This window comes from Penicillium samsonianum (genome assembly GCF_028829775.1).
Source record: "Penicillium samsonianum strain IBT 33392 chromosome Unknown utg000001l_segment0_segment0, whole genome shotgun sequence".
NCBI classification, from domain to species: domain Eukaryota; kingdom Fungi; phylum Ascomycota; class Eurotiomycetes; order Eurotiales; family Aspergillaceae; genus Penicillium; species Penicillium samsonianum.
Window position 1 is genome coordinate 1,567,710 of NW_026643259.1, and position 15,496 is coordinate 1,583,205.

Genomic DNA, 15,496 nt, shown 5'->3' on the forward strand with positions numbered 1-15,496 from the left:
CATACTTCTACCCGGTTTAATCCCCTCACTGACGTTGAACTACTTTTTTTACTTTGTCTTCCTTGTTTCAAGATTGCCACTTCTACTACTTAACCTACTCTTCACTTGGAACTCAATTGCTACACCTTTTATTCTTCATACCCTAAATCCTCCATACAATACCTCAAAATGGCCTCAGCACCCCCCGTCGGAGCGGAGAACATCAACACTGATATCGTCACACTTTCCCGCTTCTTCACAGAAGAACAGATTAAGTACCCCGAAGCCTCGGGTGATTTCACCCTCCTGTGTCATGCCCTCCAATTCTCCTTCAAGTCAATTGCCTACTACATCCGTCGTGCCTCCTTGATCAACCTTACCGGACTGGCCGGTTCCTCCAACATAACCGGTGATGACCAGAAGAAGCTGGACGTGATTGGAAATGACATCTTCATCTCCGCGATGCGTGGCTCCGGCAAGTGCCGCATTATCGTCTCAGAAGAAGAAGAGGAAGTAATCCGGTTCGACGAGCACCCCAATGCTCGTTACGCTGTCGTCTGCGACCCTATTGACGGTTCCTCCAACCTGGACGCCGGTGTGTCTGTCGGCACCATCTTCGGGGTCTTCCAGCTCCCCGACGAGGTCCTTGGTCCCAACAAGACCGTCGGCCCCCAGGACCTGCTCCACCCAGGTACCAGCCTGGTGGCGTCCGGCTTTACCATGTACGGTGCCTCAGCACAACTGGTGATCACGATGCGCGGCGGCGGTGTCAACGGCTTCACGCTCGAGAACTCGCTCGGCGAGTTCATCCTCACCCACCCCAACATGAGACTGCCCCCCGCGCGCTCCATCTACTCCGTCAACGAGGGCAACAGCCAGTACTGGGACGAGTGGTGCAACGCCTACTTCCACAGCCTCAAGTACCCCGAAAACGGCGGCAAGCCTTACAGCGCCCGTTACATTGGTAGCATGGTCGCCGATGCTTACCGCACTCTGTTGTACGGCGGTATATTCGCCTACCCGGCCGACTCGAAGAGCCCCAAGGGCAAGCTGCGTATCCTGTACGAGTGTGCGCCCATGGCTATGGTCTTCGAGAACGCAGGCGGCCTTGCTGTCAACTCGCGCATGGAGCGGTTGATGGAGGTTGTTCCTGAGAACATCCACGATAAGAGTGGTGTCTTCCTTGGCTCCAAGGATGAGGTCCAGAAGGTCATTGATATGTACAACAAGTACAAGAAATAAGCGTCTCGCTGAGACGTTCTTTTATTCTTTCTGGATGCTGGTTTCCATCGGCATATTCCCTCTTAACACTATTTATTCATCTATCTCATTCTTGGACATGATGATTTAAGCTGGTCGGAGCTCATATTTTGGTTTCCCGACCTCTGCCACGTTGCAGTCTTGTTATTTTCAGCGCTTTACGATACTTATACCTGCACACAAGTCGGGATTAAAAATAAAAGGAAATCATTCAATCATAATGTTCTGTAGTGCTACTGACTATTCCGTGTATACTCCGTGGCTTATGCAGAGGATGGGGACGCCACTAGATCGGGTCCCACAGAGCATCTGGGCACACCTGCATACTTACAGGGCTAGCTAACATGCTTACTGATGTTTAATTGATGTGACATCTATATAACCCTTGATTAATTTTTACAACAGCCCAGACCCTGCAGCAATACCGGCCTTCTTAAAGTGGAACTGACTCACACCATCTCGGCACTTATCCCCCCCGGGTCGAAGTTCAAGGCCCTAGCGAATCAGAACTGAGCTGGGCACTTGCTTGATGCGATTTTGGTGATAGCGTCAAAATTTACCGGCGGATTTGATGACTCCTCATTCGAGCGGCCGATGGCGTGCTCCGAGCCAGCCCTATAATAGTCCAGAGCTTCCAAGAAAAATAAAAAGAAACAATCTTAGATATCTGATCGGCGGTGTCATATCCCCATACCCCAGAATCTAGTGTTGTTTTCACAATAAGATACATAGCCCTGGAGGTAGATATTCAACCATGTCTTCTCTACCCACCGAGAAAGCCCCACGGACAGTGGAAGCCGAGGAAAACCCCACAAAATCAGAGAATCCAGCCGGCTCTGAGCCCGCACGCCAGAAATGGTATGAGTGGTTTGCGCCAACAGATACTCCCGCCGAGCGGCGGCTGATTCTCAAGCTCGATGGACTGATCATCGTCTTCGTTTTCCTGGCATACTGGGCCAAGGTCTTGGATTCTTCGGCTACAAGTACAGCCTATGTGTCTGGCATGAAGGAAGATTTGAAGCTTTATGGGAACCAATTGAATTATCTGCAAACCGTCTACATGTATGTCAATCCGATGGGTTGGTGATGGTGCCCGGCGAGTGGGAATTGAGTATTGATGCTGACTTGGTATAGGGTTGGTTTCATCACGATGCAGATTCCTCTGACATTATTGGTTCGTTGTCACTTACAATCCATCCCATGGAGACACTGATTTGCTCACTGCTTTTCATAGATGACTCGCTGCCCCGTGAACTATTTCCTGCCTGCCGCTGATCTATTCTGGGGTGTCTTCACTCTGGCGCAGTACAAGGCCAGCAATGTCACCCAGCTCTACGCTCTCCGCTTCTTCGTCGGTGCCCTTGGTGGCTTCTTCTTCCCTGCCGTGCAATGGTACCTGGGTAGTTGGTACAAGCGCTCGGAACTGTCCCGTCGAGGCGCAATATTTTTTATTGCCTCCCAAGTCGGCAGCATGAGCTCGGGATATATTCAAGCGGGAGCTTATGCCAGGCTTGATGGTCGGTATGGGATTGAAGGGTGGAGATGGCTGTACATCATTTGTGAGTGCATCCCAAGTGTCTCACAAGAAGAAAAAGGATACACAGACTAATGAGACCAGGCTTTGCATGCACAATCCCCATCGCCTTTCTAGGCCTTTGCGTCCTCCCCAGCACACCCGACAAATGCAACTCGCGCTTCCTCAGCGCCGACGAAGTCCGCCTCGCACAAGAGCGCATGGCATCCGAGAACCGCGAAGCCCGCCAACCCTTTACCAAGTCGAAGGTTCTCCAGATCCTGAAAGGTTGGCGGCTGTGGGTTCTAGTTGCGTTTGCATTCTTTTTCTCGCAGGCAGATGGTGTATCCTCGAACAGCGGCTTGCCGATCTGGCTTAAGGAGGAGGGATACTCGGTCGAGAGTATCAACACGATCACGACAGTCTCGCCGGCGGTCACCATTGTGGCCTCTGTGATTTGTGGTGTTCTCTCTGATGTATACGATGCGAAGGCTAGCTTGATTGCTATCACTGCTGTGCTGAATATCTTTGCTTGCATTGTGCTAGCTATCTGGAATGTCCCTGTTGGACTGAAATTCTTTGCGTTCTTCCTGTCTGGCACGGCGGATGGTATTGCGGCTATTATTTATGCCTGGGCAAATGAGATTTGTGCTCATAGTGCCGAGGAGCGTGCTATTGTCATCAGTGCGATGAATACCATTGGTAATACGTTCGGGGCTTGGATTCCACTTTTGTGAGTGTTGTGCAACCTGCTGATGCCGAACTTTATACTAACCTTTTTTTTTTTCTTATTTAGCGTGTGGAAGACTGTTGATGCTCCAAGATACCTTATTGGATATAACTGGACTATTGCCCTTGATGTGTGCATGCTAGCTATGCTGGCTGTTCTATATCAGTTCTGGGCCCGCGAAAAGAAGCGGTCTCAAGCATAGATGGGTATTATACTGGAAAGGGGTAAAACAATAGATTGAGATAATTTAATGATTATGTATATTCTGACTTTTTCCTTCGGTGTTCTATATTGTAGTAAGTAATTGTAGTACGGTTGTTACCACCTCGGGAGCGCTCGGGCCGTTGCCCAGTGTACATACGTGACGTAAGCAGAACTCGCCTATGGAAAGGCTAGTCCCAATATGGGCTAGCTCCGGGCTGAAGGTGATTCCGCGCCGTCAGAGCTTGAAAAAAGTACAAATTTCTGCTTTCACTCTTTTCTCTTCCATCATCCTACGCTCATCTTCAGCATGGTTAATGCTTCCAATGCGAACGGAGACTGAGGTCGATTGATCACTGGCCTTATGCCAACCATAACTCTCAACATACCGTGTTTTTTTTACTAACCAACAGGTGCTTCTGCAGGATCTGCAACGATGGTAAGATCTTGTCCACTCCATTCCCCCAACACATCCACGCACCTCCAACATGATGATACCTTTAACCAAACAAACTAGAGTCTTTGACCTCAAGGGGAATGAAACTTATGTTATTGCACGTCAGGCTGATCTCAAAATCATTGCTTTGAATTATCACACAACCCTTGATGGACTGAGCTAACTTGCCTTTCCAGAAATGATAGTACATACATCTCATCGATTGCAGATACCACTTCACAACACGCGCAGATGGTGAGTTATCTTTGTCTCTTTATTCTACCTCTACCCTATATCATGATGAACGCGATGTGTATGAAAATACGCTGGAAATTACCGTCTCAGACCTTCGGGTCGGTGATGATACAAATGGCTATTTCTGATCTTTACCTTACCTCAACATTTGCATGAAAAATCTTTTCAGACCATAAGCTAATGTTTCGAAGACCTATAGGTTACTGCGCTACTGGCTCAAATGGTAAGCCTAAAGCACCTTTCCTACATCAATATCTGTCCGAAGATGAAACGGCACTGGGCTCCGACGGCATCTTAAGTGATGTCCGGTCATGATTGGATGCGCCTTTTTTGCGGCAGGCCTAGAAAACCTCGCCCACTGAGACATACCATATATTCATCGACTCGTGAGACGGTTGTGTGACACAGTCACTAACCTTTTTGAATAGAAGCCTATCTGATTTTGCACGATTTGAGATCCAACCGTAACTGTAGAAGGTAAGCGACTGAGTCTTGTTGTTCTTGCTGCCCTACCTTCTATGATGATACCCTTTAGATGACGAGTCTGATTCGAGTTTTCGATGCTGACACAATCTTTTTAATAACCATTCATGCCTTTCTGACATTCATTCCTACACAATATTTCACTCATCAAATTTCCTTGGCTTGTGCTAATGATTCTTTGAAGACAGATATTTTGCAATATGAACTCTCCAGAGCTCTCTTGACTTGACTTGTGGGTGTATGTACACCTTGTCTCCTTCCCTTCCCGACTTTTACATGATGAAACGACATAAAAGACAAGCATATGTCCTAGTCAGCTTGCTGGCGAAGACGAGAAACTGTCATGCCTGATCAATTCACGAGTCTAATGCATTGCTGCAATGACCATTCAGTACTCGACGCTGATGGATCTCGAACAGAAACATTTGAGCGAACTAATAATTGCAGACGTCAATGGCGATCTGCTTCACTGCTTTCTGTAAGTTTTGTCATTTTTTTCTCTTCTTTCTTCCCTCATCTTTTTATGATGATTCACTTCAATTTATCACGACGGTCAACGTAAGGATTTAATATTGACGACCATCGCCTGTGACAAGGCTTTTATCTGAAATTTGTCCAAACATATTTTGTTTCTTGCCATCGCTTGTTAGTCTTTATACTAATATCGACTTCAGTTGAATAGTTCCAAAATATGTCGGATCCGTCGGTATTCCCTCGGCCGCACGTGGCAGATGATAATATCCCCGTTTTTAGGGAAGTCCGCAGTAGTTAAGACGAGTTTAATGGCCAATACCAATAAGAATGCAAGAAATCTCTAAAAAAACATATGATCCTTACTTAAAAATGTAGATGTGTATTAAACTATGATTCTTTTTTTGGATATCTTCTACCCTATAGACATCCCTGCATACTCTACGGAGTAGCCACTCTTATGTCGTACGGCTTTAAGATATATCCCCCATCCTCCAGGGCTCTCTCTGGTTTGTTGTTTTATTGTGGGGATACAGGGGACAAGGGTCGTTGGGCCTCTCATAAAGAACGATAGGCGCCGAGCTTGGGCCCCGAATGTGATGAGAACCTCGCCAGGTGCATAACAATCCCCGCTTCGGCCTGGCTCATTTGTTCTCGGAATTCTTCTTTCTTCTGTTCCAAATATAGATTTCCTTTTGCCGTATGGTCCATCAGGCTTCTGCCGTACGGAGTACTACTCCATAGTAGCTAGGCTATTGTTTCCCCCCCTCAACCTTGCCATCCGCAGTTGCAAAGAATAGAAAAATTAGCGTTTCGCCTGTTTCGAGCCAATAGCTTTTTCTCTGTTCTGTTGGGTTATCCTCTTTCATTCCAGGCGGCCATGGCTTCCGATCGGGCCTCCTAGATGAATGCACAGCCCAATATGAATAGGTGCGACCCATCTTATTCTCGGGCATTTCTATATACTGATCCTCCCTCTTTAGCTGGTTGGGTTCAAATCATGCAGGCGTCGAGCAGCCGCTGAGCAACCATTACCCGGGCTGGTCATCGACAGCTGCGAGTCCTAGCAATCAGCCATCACCAGGTCGTCGAGAACATGCTGTACAGCCGCCATTGTTGACAACAGCACTGAGTGGTCCTCAGTACCAGGGTCTTGGGGCTAGTCTTGGATTAACACCGACGCCTTTATCATCAACATCGCTTTCGAGCCCATTCACTCACGGTATATCGCCGGCTGTTCCATCGCCTATTAACGGCAGATCCGTTTCGTCGTCTTCCATGGCGTCTAGAAACGCTTACAATGTTCCTTATAATCCCCAGGACTGGGGGCCACCGGGCAGGCCCCAGGCGCAGGCCCCGTATCTTCAGCCAGGCACTATGCATCGCGTGACGCCGCAAAGAAATAATCCGGGTCAGTCTCACTCACAGCCCATGCCTTTGCAGAGCAGTGGTATCCTAAGACCCGCTTTGAATTGATATTGATTCTTTGGTAGATGTGTCTTTGTCTGCACCTCCTCCGCCATACTCACCTCCCAGCAACCAAAATCGAATGTCCCCGGACTTTTCTGGTCAGACAAATCCTAACTTTGCCGGAACGCCTTCTCCGCCTGATAACAGGGAGAATGGGTTTGAGATGCCTGCCCAGTATCAAAGACGCTCAAACCGGCCACGGCCATTATCTATGGCTTACCCGTCCGACTTTGGGTCTCAGCGCCAGTCGCTACCTCCTCCACCTCCCCCGCAGGGACATCCAGCGAGTAGATCTGTTTCGCAAGGTCGAGTGGAGTACCAGGGTATGCCCTATAATGAACAAGCTACGCAGTATAATGCTGCAGCTAGCCACAGGCCCCGGCTGGCACAGTATGACCAAGGCCAACCCTCACCCGCCTTTAACGAGCATATGTCGGCAACACCTGCTCACTTTGAGACACCAACCCGGGCCCCTGGATCCAGAAGAGCCGCATCTGCTGGGGCTGTGGTAAGCAGTGCAGGCTCATCAAGGGCAACGAGTCAGTCGCGAAATCGATCGCCGTCAAATAGTAACTGGGAGCCCGGGATGCCACTTCCTCCGCCACCTCCAGGGCCTCCTCCCGCTGCGAGGTCCGTCAGCGTGAGTGGCTCGTCGGAATCATCTCTGAGAACGACCCAGAGCTCGAACAGGACGACGAGAAGGGGACCTCCCGTGCTAGGAACAGGACTGGGAAGCATTCCGCCTACGCCAGCTGACTGGATAGACGAGGGATATTTGAACAGTCGACCAACGGAGACTTTATATGTTGACACGGCAAAAGCGGCCAAGGCACCAGAGCCGACGGATGGAGATCCCCACGATTCATCTAGTCAACGAACTCCCGGTAGTGGCGGTCTTTTCCGCAGCTCAGCAGTCCGCGATCCAAGTGCCAAGGGCATCCGTGAAAGACGAATTGAACGACGCAACCGGCAAAGCCAGGTCTTTGAGCCCCCAAGTGCGATATCGGCAAATGGTAATCCTTGGGCCGATGCTTTGGAACAGATCAAACCGTCAAACCTGATCCTACCAGACCAGACCAATAGCCCAGACCAAGATCGGCATCCGACGTCGGGCAAGTACAATAAAACCCCTCTCAGTACCCGCAGCATTAAATCAGAAGGACAACATACTGCCTCACGGCCTCGAGCATCGTCCAGCGCTCTCCTTCCAGAAAAATCACCATATGGGACTCCCATACAACAGCCCAGCTCTGCTGGCCCCTCGGCTGTATTTGCACATACGCCTCCATTTTCGCCAAATCCAAATGGAGTGGGCTCGTCAGCATATCCCAAAGAAGCCAGCCAAGCAGTACCACCAAAGGCACTTCCAACTCCGCCTCTTAACTCAGCAAAAGAGGTCCGGCCACGCTCACGTTCCCGTGCACCGCCCGGAGGAGCGGAAGAACGTCCACTCTCTCACATTCTCCACATGCCTAATGATGCTGTGTCGATAATGAAACCCTTGTCGCCACGCCGAACGCCAGGACAGCAAACGATGCAGGTGTCGATGGAATCTATCCTTAGACAAGATCCTGCTTTCCTACAGGATGCGATTCAAAGGCACAAGACCTTTATTGATAAAGAAGCCAGTGCCGAGGATGATACCGAAGCACTCAAGATCTTTGCGGACTATATGCTTGCCGAATCTCAGATCCGGCGCCAGCGGTATTCCAAGGTCTGGGAATCTTTCAAAGTAGACGATGTGCGTCGCAACCTTTTCGAGTTGCCGGTCAAGCAACCACCAAAACCTAAGCCTCAGCCAAAGCTAGATATCCCACAAAACCGAGCAGGTCGACCGGAGTCTGCGTGGTGGAACAACTATCAGCCTTGCCTGTCGCCGATTGCCAGCCTCAATATGAGCAACGACGAGAGCTCTCGAGGCCGTGCACCAAGTCGCTGGTGGGAGTCGGCAACCGGTTCCAGTGGTGAGGGAGCCGAGAGAAGGGTTCAGAGATCCAAGCGGGAGTCGAAGTACATGGGCTTGCCCCGGGAGGCCATGCATGGGGACCAGGAGTTGACTCCTTCTCAGCCCAAAGATGTGAGCATGAACTATGGGAGTATGGAATATGGCTCTGATGAGTACCCGCCTGAGAAAGTCGGCTGGCATGAAGGGTCTCCTGCAAATTCCACCGGGACTGGATATCGCTACGAAAACCGCAATTTAGACATCTCGCGGTTGATCACCCTGCCTCCGCCTTATCCCCGCCACCATCCTGCTGTGAATAACAGCCATCCTGATTTGGTTACTCATCGAACAACGGTCCGGTCAATTACTGATCTCGCGGAGATAAAAACCACAAGACATCGGTATAAGGCCGACGTGGAGCGAATGCTTCAAGAACACCAGCAACAGGTCGACGAGGGTCACCGCCACTTCAGGTCGAATATCCAAAGCCAGATTCAAGAAGGTAGTCTCACATTTGCAGAGGCAGCAGAGGCCGAGGCAGCGATGATTGCCGAGGAGAACGAGCGAGAAAGGGCAATGGTCAAACGCCAGCTAGACACGTACCAAGAAACAGTGCTCAAACCAATGCACGCCATTCTCCTCGACAGAATCAGCCGAGCAACAGCCTGCATCGACCAATTGAGCAGCATGCTCTCGGACGATGCACAGAGCGGGACACCAGATCAAACGCAGGAAGAAGGCGACGAGAAGCCCGAGCTCCTCGAGAAACTGACGCAACTAAAATGGCTCTTCGAAGCGCGCGAACAGCTGCATCGCGAATCATTTGATCTGATCAGCGACCGCGACGACAAATACAAAGCCGTCGCGCTGCTCCCCTACAAGCAAACCAAAAACGAAGACAAGCTGCGGGAGACGCAAGCATTCTTCACGCAGGACGCACTCGACCGCCGCGTGCAGTACGAAAACGAGGCGCTAACCCGCCTCGAGACGTTCCTGGACGTCATTGAGCAGAACGTCATGCGAGGCGTCGAGGTGCAGCTCTCCGCATTCTGGGATATTGCCCCGTCGCTCCTGGCTCTTGTGCAGCAGGCGCCTGAGGACCTGCGCGGCTTCCAGGTGCAGATCCCTGCAGATGAATACGAGGAAAATCCCAGCTACCATGAACATCCGCTGCAGTATCTGTATACGTTGCTGTCCCATGCGGAGAAATCGAGCTACCAGTTCATCGAGTCACAGACGAATCTGCTGTGTCTCTTGCATGAGGTGCGGTCTGCTGTTATGCGGGCTAGTCGGAAGCTTGTGGAGGCGCAGCGGATTAAGCGTGGGGAGCCTGAGGAGGATGTTCGTCGTGAAATGCAGGAGACTCGTGCTGATGAAGAGCTGGCCCTTACGACTGATCTTAAGGATAAGGTTGCTACTGTTGAGGGTCAGTGGACTGAGGCGCTGGGAAGCCAGATTGAGGGTTTAAGAGAACGGGTGAAGGAACAGCTTATGAGTGAAGATGGCTGGGAGGAATTGGAACAATTGGAGGAATAGAAGAGTGGCTTTTGTGATTATTTTTTTTGTTATGTACTTGGCAGCGTGATATCCCCATTCGTTCGTTATAGATCGAGTGATGCGAGGCAATGCCTGCGACACTTTGAGTTTTTGGTCTCCTTTAGGGATGTGAGGGTTGAATATACACATGTTTCAACCAGTAAAAGAATATGTCTTGTCCATTACAGTAAATCCAAAGAACATAGTTCAATTGCAGCACTGAGTGCCGAAGGAGAATGACCTCATGCGATACTGAAATATCGCTAGCGTTATCCACAGTCACGTGCACCTTCTAGAGTCTTCCGTCGGCCTTCAAATAGCTCTTCTCCCCCTCGACTCTCCTTTCTTTTATTTCACCTCAGAGTCATAAAGCTTTATGTCCTTGATGTTCTGGACTTGATTACAACTGTAAGTTTCAATTGCCTTTTGCTTTTACTACATTCTCCCTTGAGTGCAACGAGGGTGATGGGATTTCAACCTGCCCCTCGGCAGCACTCAATTGGCCTTACATGAAGAGACTTCAGCTGGCACCAGTCTGAGAGATGATTCTCCATCTACTTGCGGACAACGCTTAACAAGTCCGGGATACGCCCCGAGACCTGACATTGGCCTTTCCTTACATGCAAATTTCATCCACTGCGAGAAAAAGATCATGGCTAACAGGAATTTCCAACAGAACTTTTAGCACACTTTTTCTCCAAAAGATTTTCTTTTTAAAAACAGGAAGCACCCACTTTCCAACCCCAAATCAGAGTTTTCTTTCATTCCCCTAGTCAACATTCATCATGGTCCTTCACAACCCCAACAACTGGCACTGGGTCAACAAGGATGCCTCTGGCTGGGCCAAGGAGTACTTGCAAAAGAACCTTGTCGGCATCAGTGTCGAGGAAGGGGGCGTGTCAGCCAAAGTAGACAAGGTGTTGTCCATGGATGGCGACGTAGATGTCAGCCAGCGCAAGGGCAAGGTCATCACTCTGTTCGATGTCAAGGTCTCGCTAGAATACTCAGGTTTGTAGTCCAATATCAATTCAGCTTTATTTCAATGTCTTGTTTTTTTTTTCTCTCTTGTGGACCTGGCAGCTGAGACGCTTCCATAGGTAAGACCAAGGACGAAGAGGATGTCAGCGGCACCATCAGCATTCCCGAGGTAGCCCACGACACCGAGGAAGATGAGTACGTCGTATGTTCACTTGACCCAATCCCCATCGCCAAGGTGATCTGTAACACTAACCATGTAAAACCCACCCTGCAGTTCGAGATTGAAAACCACGCCGACTCCAACACCAAGCAGCCCGTAAAGGACCTGGTGCGCACAAAGCTCGTCGTCGAACTCCGCAAGGCCCTATCCGGCCTCACCCCCGCCCTGATCACCGAGCATGGCAAGGACCTCCAGCACGCCCCGGGCGTCAACCCATCCAGCGGCTTCCCCAAGGCCGCCGTCCACCCGCAAACCAAGGCCGACACCCCCGCCGCGCAGTCAACCTCCACCTCGAAGACCGGTAAGGTCGCCGTCAACACAACCACCGTGACGGCCTCGGACGAGTTCCGCACCACAGCAGCCGAGCTCTACAACACCTTCACGGACCCGCAGCGCATCACGGCGTTCACGCGCGGCGCTCCGCGCCAGTTCGAGGGCGCTAAGGTTGGCGGCAAATTCGCTATCTTTGACGGAAACGTGACTGGCGAGTTCGTCACGCTTAACGAGCCCAAGCAGATTGTCCAGAAGTGGCGTCTTGCTCAGTGGCCCGAGGGTCACTTCAGTTCGCAGGAAATCAACTTCGATCAGAATGATATCGACGGTGTTACTCAGATGCGTGTTTCTTGGTCTGGTGTTCCCGTTGGTCAGGAGGATGTCACCAAGCAGAACTGGGACATGTACTATGTTCGGAGCATTAAGCAGACTTTCGGGTATGTCCTCTCTCCTCTTTTCCCCCATCTTTTTCATCTCCTCCCTTGTCTTGTCTACACATTCATCTCTTGTGATTACCCCCTTCTATTTTTTTTTTTTAATCCTTGGACCCCTTTGCCAATCCGGCCCTGTCTACAGATCCCAGCGTTCCCCAAGAACCTCGCAATACTGGAATCAGTTACTAATCATCCTCGTTGTTCTCGTTGGTGTAGTTTTGGCAGTATTCTCTGATCGACTATATCTCTTACCGGTGGCATGAAAGACACACAAAAAAATGCATTCGAAGAACTTCTTTCCTCTTTTTCTCTCTCCATGAATTGGCCACAGATAAAGATTGCAAAGAGCGCAACTAGATTATTCGCCTGCTTTCTTGTTCAATTCGTGTCTCTTTTCTTTTTCCACCCGGGTGGCCCTTGCAGTTGTGTGTTGGGTCTCTTGGGGCTCAATGATGATATGATAAGAGGAATGGTGTTATGTCTATGATAATGAAGATAAGTTTATGTTTTGATTTGAGCTCCTTTGATAGATGGTATCCTGGTTACTCTCATATTGTCGGGCTTTGTTTGTCCTTGTGGTAGCATCGGGCTTTCGAGCACATCGGAGGTTCTAAGATAGCGGACTCTGAGATTCACTCCTGCTGTTGACGGGTCTGTCTCTTTGGGAAGAACACATCAGGACATCCTTCTAAGGTCTCTGATACCGGGATGGATGGAGCTGCGTTCTGCCTCTTCCAAAGAAGCCCGCTAAGAGATCGATGACTTTCTCGCTCCTCTTCTCTCAACTTTCTGCACATCTTGCACCGAGTAGATTGCTCTTGCTGTAACCTCTCCTCCGCAGCACTGTGTACTAACTACTCCGATAAAGAGTCAATTATCGGAGAAACCAATGGCTAGGTGACTAGACTTTGGGAAGATGGATCCAAGCCTTATCGTGAATGATGAGTCGGTCTACATAAACGCATATACGTCCCATTGATTGGGTGGAATATAGAATAGCAATGCACACTGTTATTTCATTCATCGTCTATGTCATTCCTACTTTTTTTAAACAGCCGAATATATTCAATTGTAAGATCCGACTACACCCCTACAGAGTGCGCTCAATGAGCTCCATACCGTAGTCCTCCTTCAGGGTCTTGATAAGAGGAGCACAGATGTCCCAAGTGACGGGAGCGATAACACCCTATAACAAAGTAAGTAAATAAAACCTCGAGAGCAAACGGGATAAAGATAAACATACAGTCTTGCTGATAGTACCATCGAGAACCTGCTTAACAGCAACACCGCAAGGAATACCAACGGTGCGGGCCATAGCAGAGCTGACGGGGTTACCGTACTCGCACAGGGTGGAGGTACGGGTCTCCTTGGAGCCGTCCTTGTTCTCGATCTCGAACTTGTGCTGGAGCATAACAAGGTCACGCTCGTCGGGACCGTACTGCATCTTCTGCTCGAGGGTAGCGCAGAGGGTGTCGAGGGCGTTTCCGCGGGGGATGGTCTGCTCGTCGGAGAAGAGACCAATCCAGCGCAGGCCGGAGAGGAGACGATCACGCTCGTCGTTGTTAGGGAACTTAGTCTTGGATGCGATGGCCCACTGGAGATCCTTCTCGGAGGAAGAGGTCGCGCCGAGAACCTCCTTGGTGGCCTCCTTCCATGAAGTGGCCTTATCGAAGACGCTGTTAGGCGCGTCGTTGAGGAAACCAATGTCGACAAGGACCTTGATCATCTCGGGGAAGCCTTGGTAGCGAAGGGTACCGCGGATAACGGTCTGGGCCTCGGGGATACCGTAGCGCTCGCGGAAGGGAGTCTGGAAATATTAGTCGACTGAAATCAAAGTATTTGAATGCATATATGTCATACAGAATCGCGGTTAGGGTAGCCGACGAAAGCGAATCCGGGGTAGATGAAGAAGGGCTTAGCGGTAGCCATCAGATCGGGGCCGTCGATGGACACGATCTCACCATCTGTATTCCGTATTAGCACTCTTTGGCTCCTGTTATATGTAAATAAAATACCTACCTTGGTAGATCTTGGCAGCGTTACGGAGGGCAAGAAGCACACCGCGGCTGAGCTAGTTAGTCATTTGTTCAAGCAGAAACTCAGCATTGGACTTTTGCTAACCTAGACCACGAGAACTTGAAACAGCCATGTGTCAGTTATTTATCAAATGGGTGAGAATTGGACTTTTGCTAACCTTGTATCCCAAGGGGTTGTTGGAGCATTCGGGGGCGGGCAAGCTGTTGTTTGTTAGCTATACCATCTATAGAACATGGTAATGATCGGACGAACCCTCCACAGAAGGAAACGAATCCGGTAACCTTGCCGCCAGCCTCGTGGACCTCGTGAATGGTCTTGACTGCGTCTATTTATTATAAGCGTCGGTTTGTTTATATCAATGGTATCGACACTTACAGAGGTGATCGAGACCAGGGTCGAGACCGATCTCGTTCATGACTGTGATACCAGCCTCGCGGCACTGCTCATCCAACTCCAACATCGCAGGGGAAACGTATGAGGTTGTGACCACGTTAGTCTATTGTTGAATAGTGAATTAGTAAGGTCTCCGTTTCCTGTATAGAAAGAATAGTTACCTTAGTGCGGATAGCAGACTTGATGACAGTAGCGTGGAAAGTGTATGGGATAAGCGAAATAACAACATCGGCCTTGTTCAGGGCAGCGTCGAGGGCGGCATCATCGTTGACATCAAGAGAGATGGCCTTAGCATTCTTGAAGCCAGAGGCAAGGGCCTGGGCGCTCTCGAGGGTACGGCAGGCTGTTACCGCATCGTCAGCGATGTTCAATGCAAAATGGGTCCGTATAGATTCAATTGGACGTACCAACAGTGACCTCGACATCAGCCTTGCTGAGGACCTCAACAGTGGGCTTGGTGACTACCAGAAATCAGTAATTAGCATATGTATGACCCTAGATGCTCGATGCGGGGCAGTATGACGCATTAGGGTCTGGGAGATTCGGAGAGACGGGAGGCATACCGAAGCCCGAACCCAAAAGGAGGGCCTTGGAACCGGCGATTTGCTTGACCATTTTGAATTAATTGGTATAATAGATGATATTGGGGTAGTTCAACTGGATACAATCCTGCAGTCCTTCTCTGTGGGACCGGTACACGGCAGGTGACTCAACATCACGTGAACCGGTATCGGCGCGGGGTGGACATCAAAATGTCACTTTTCACCGCCTGCTGTTTGTAGCTAAATGTTTTCACACTGAGAAAGGGAGTCTCATTGAAAAGGACATCCTTGTATTTATTATGATTTATTGTAATAAAGAGAGCGAGAGACGGAGAAGAAA

The 15,496-nt window shown here is 49.8% G+C and overlaps 5 protein-coding genes across 5 annotated transcripts; 4 read left to right on the forward strand and 1 right to left on the reverse strand.

Annotated features, from left to right (window-relative positions):
- Nucleotides 1-168: 168 nt before the first annotated feature.
- Nucleotides 169-1,221, forward strand: fbp1 (fructose 1,6-bisphosphate 1-phosphatase; the record flags this gene model as incomplete). The annotated part of the gene is made up of 1 exon (XM_057273345.1): nt 169-1,221. One exon carries the CDS (start codon nt 169-171, stop codon nt 1,219-1,221), a length of 1,053 nt encoding a protein of 350 aa, XP_057141524.1.
- A 683-nt stretch (nt 1,222-1,904) lies between these two features.
- N7471_000625 (Major facilitator superfamily domain general substrate transporter) lies at nt 1,905-3,758 on the forward strand. The gene is made up of 5 exons (XM_057273346.1): nt 1,905-2,301; nt 2,374-2,413; nt 2,474-2,798; nt 2,858-3,485; nt 3,549-3,758. The coding sequence occupies exons 1-5, from the start codon at nt 1,994-1,996 to the stop codon at nt 3,682-3,684; spliced, it is 1,437 nt and encodes a 478-aa protein (XP_057141525.1). The 5' UTR covers nt 1,905-1,993; the 3' UTR covers nt 3,685-3,758.
- Nucleotides 3,759-6,232: 2,474 nt separating this feature from the next.
- N7471_000626 (uncharacterized protein) lies at nt 6,233-10,279 on the forward strand (the record flags this gene model as incomplete). The annotated part of the gene is made up of 3 exons (XM_057273347.1): nt 6,233-6,258; nt 6,312-6,739; nt 6,822-10,279. 3 exons carry the CDS (start codon nt 6,233-6,235, stop codon nt 10,277-10,279), a joined length of 3,912 nt encoding a protein of 1,303 aa, XP_057141526.1.
- Nucleotides 10,280-11,064: 785 nt separating this feature from the next.
- N7471_000627 (AHA1 family protein) lies at nt 11,065-12,419 on the forward strand (the record flags this gene model as incomplete). The annotated part of the gene is made up of 4 exons (XM_057273348.1): nt 11,065-11,287; nt 11,377-11,459; nt 11,532-12,187; nt 12,401-12,419. 4 exons carry the CDS (start codon nt 11,065-11,067, stop codon nt 12,417-12,419), a joined length of 981 nt encoding a protein of 326 aa, XP_057141527.1.
- An 855-nt stretch (nt 12,420-13,274) lies between these two features.
- Nucleotides 13,275-15,229, reverse strand: lys9 (saccharopine dehydrogenase (NADP+, L-glutamate-forming); the record flags this gene model as incomplete). The annotated part of the gene is made up of 11 exons (XM_057273349.1): nt 13,275-13,370; nt 13,428-13,991; nt 14,045-14,148; nt 14,204-14,250; nt 14,306-14,319; nt 14,379-14,421; nt 14,474-14,546; nt 14,597-14,717; nt 14,776-14,957; nt 15,022-15,075; nt 15,178-15,229. The coding sequence occupies 11 exons, from the start codon at nt 15,227-15,229 to the stop codon at nt 13,275-13,277; spliced, it is 1,350 nt and encodes a 449-aa protein (XP_057141528.1).
- Between the last annotated feature and the right edge of the window lie 267 nt (nt 15,230-15,496).

Bases quoted from the DNA above. Each gene is read 5' to 3' on its own strand.
- N7471_000625 (XM_057273346.1), top strand. From the start codon at position 1,994: ATGTCTTCTCTACCCACCGAGAAAGCCCCACGGACAGTGGAAGCCGAG. The intron at 2,302-2,373 runs GTATGTCAATCC...GACTTGGTATAG, and splicing joins TATCTGCAAACCGTCTACAT to GGTTGGTTTCATCACGATGC. The intron at 3,486-3,548 runs GTGAGTGTTGTG...TTTCTTATTTAG, and splicing joins GGGGCTTGGATTCCACTTTT to CGTGTGGAAGACTGTTGATG.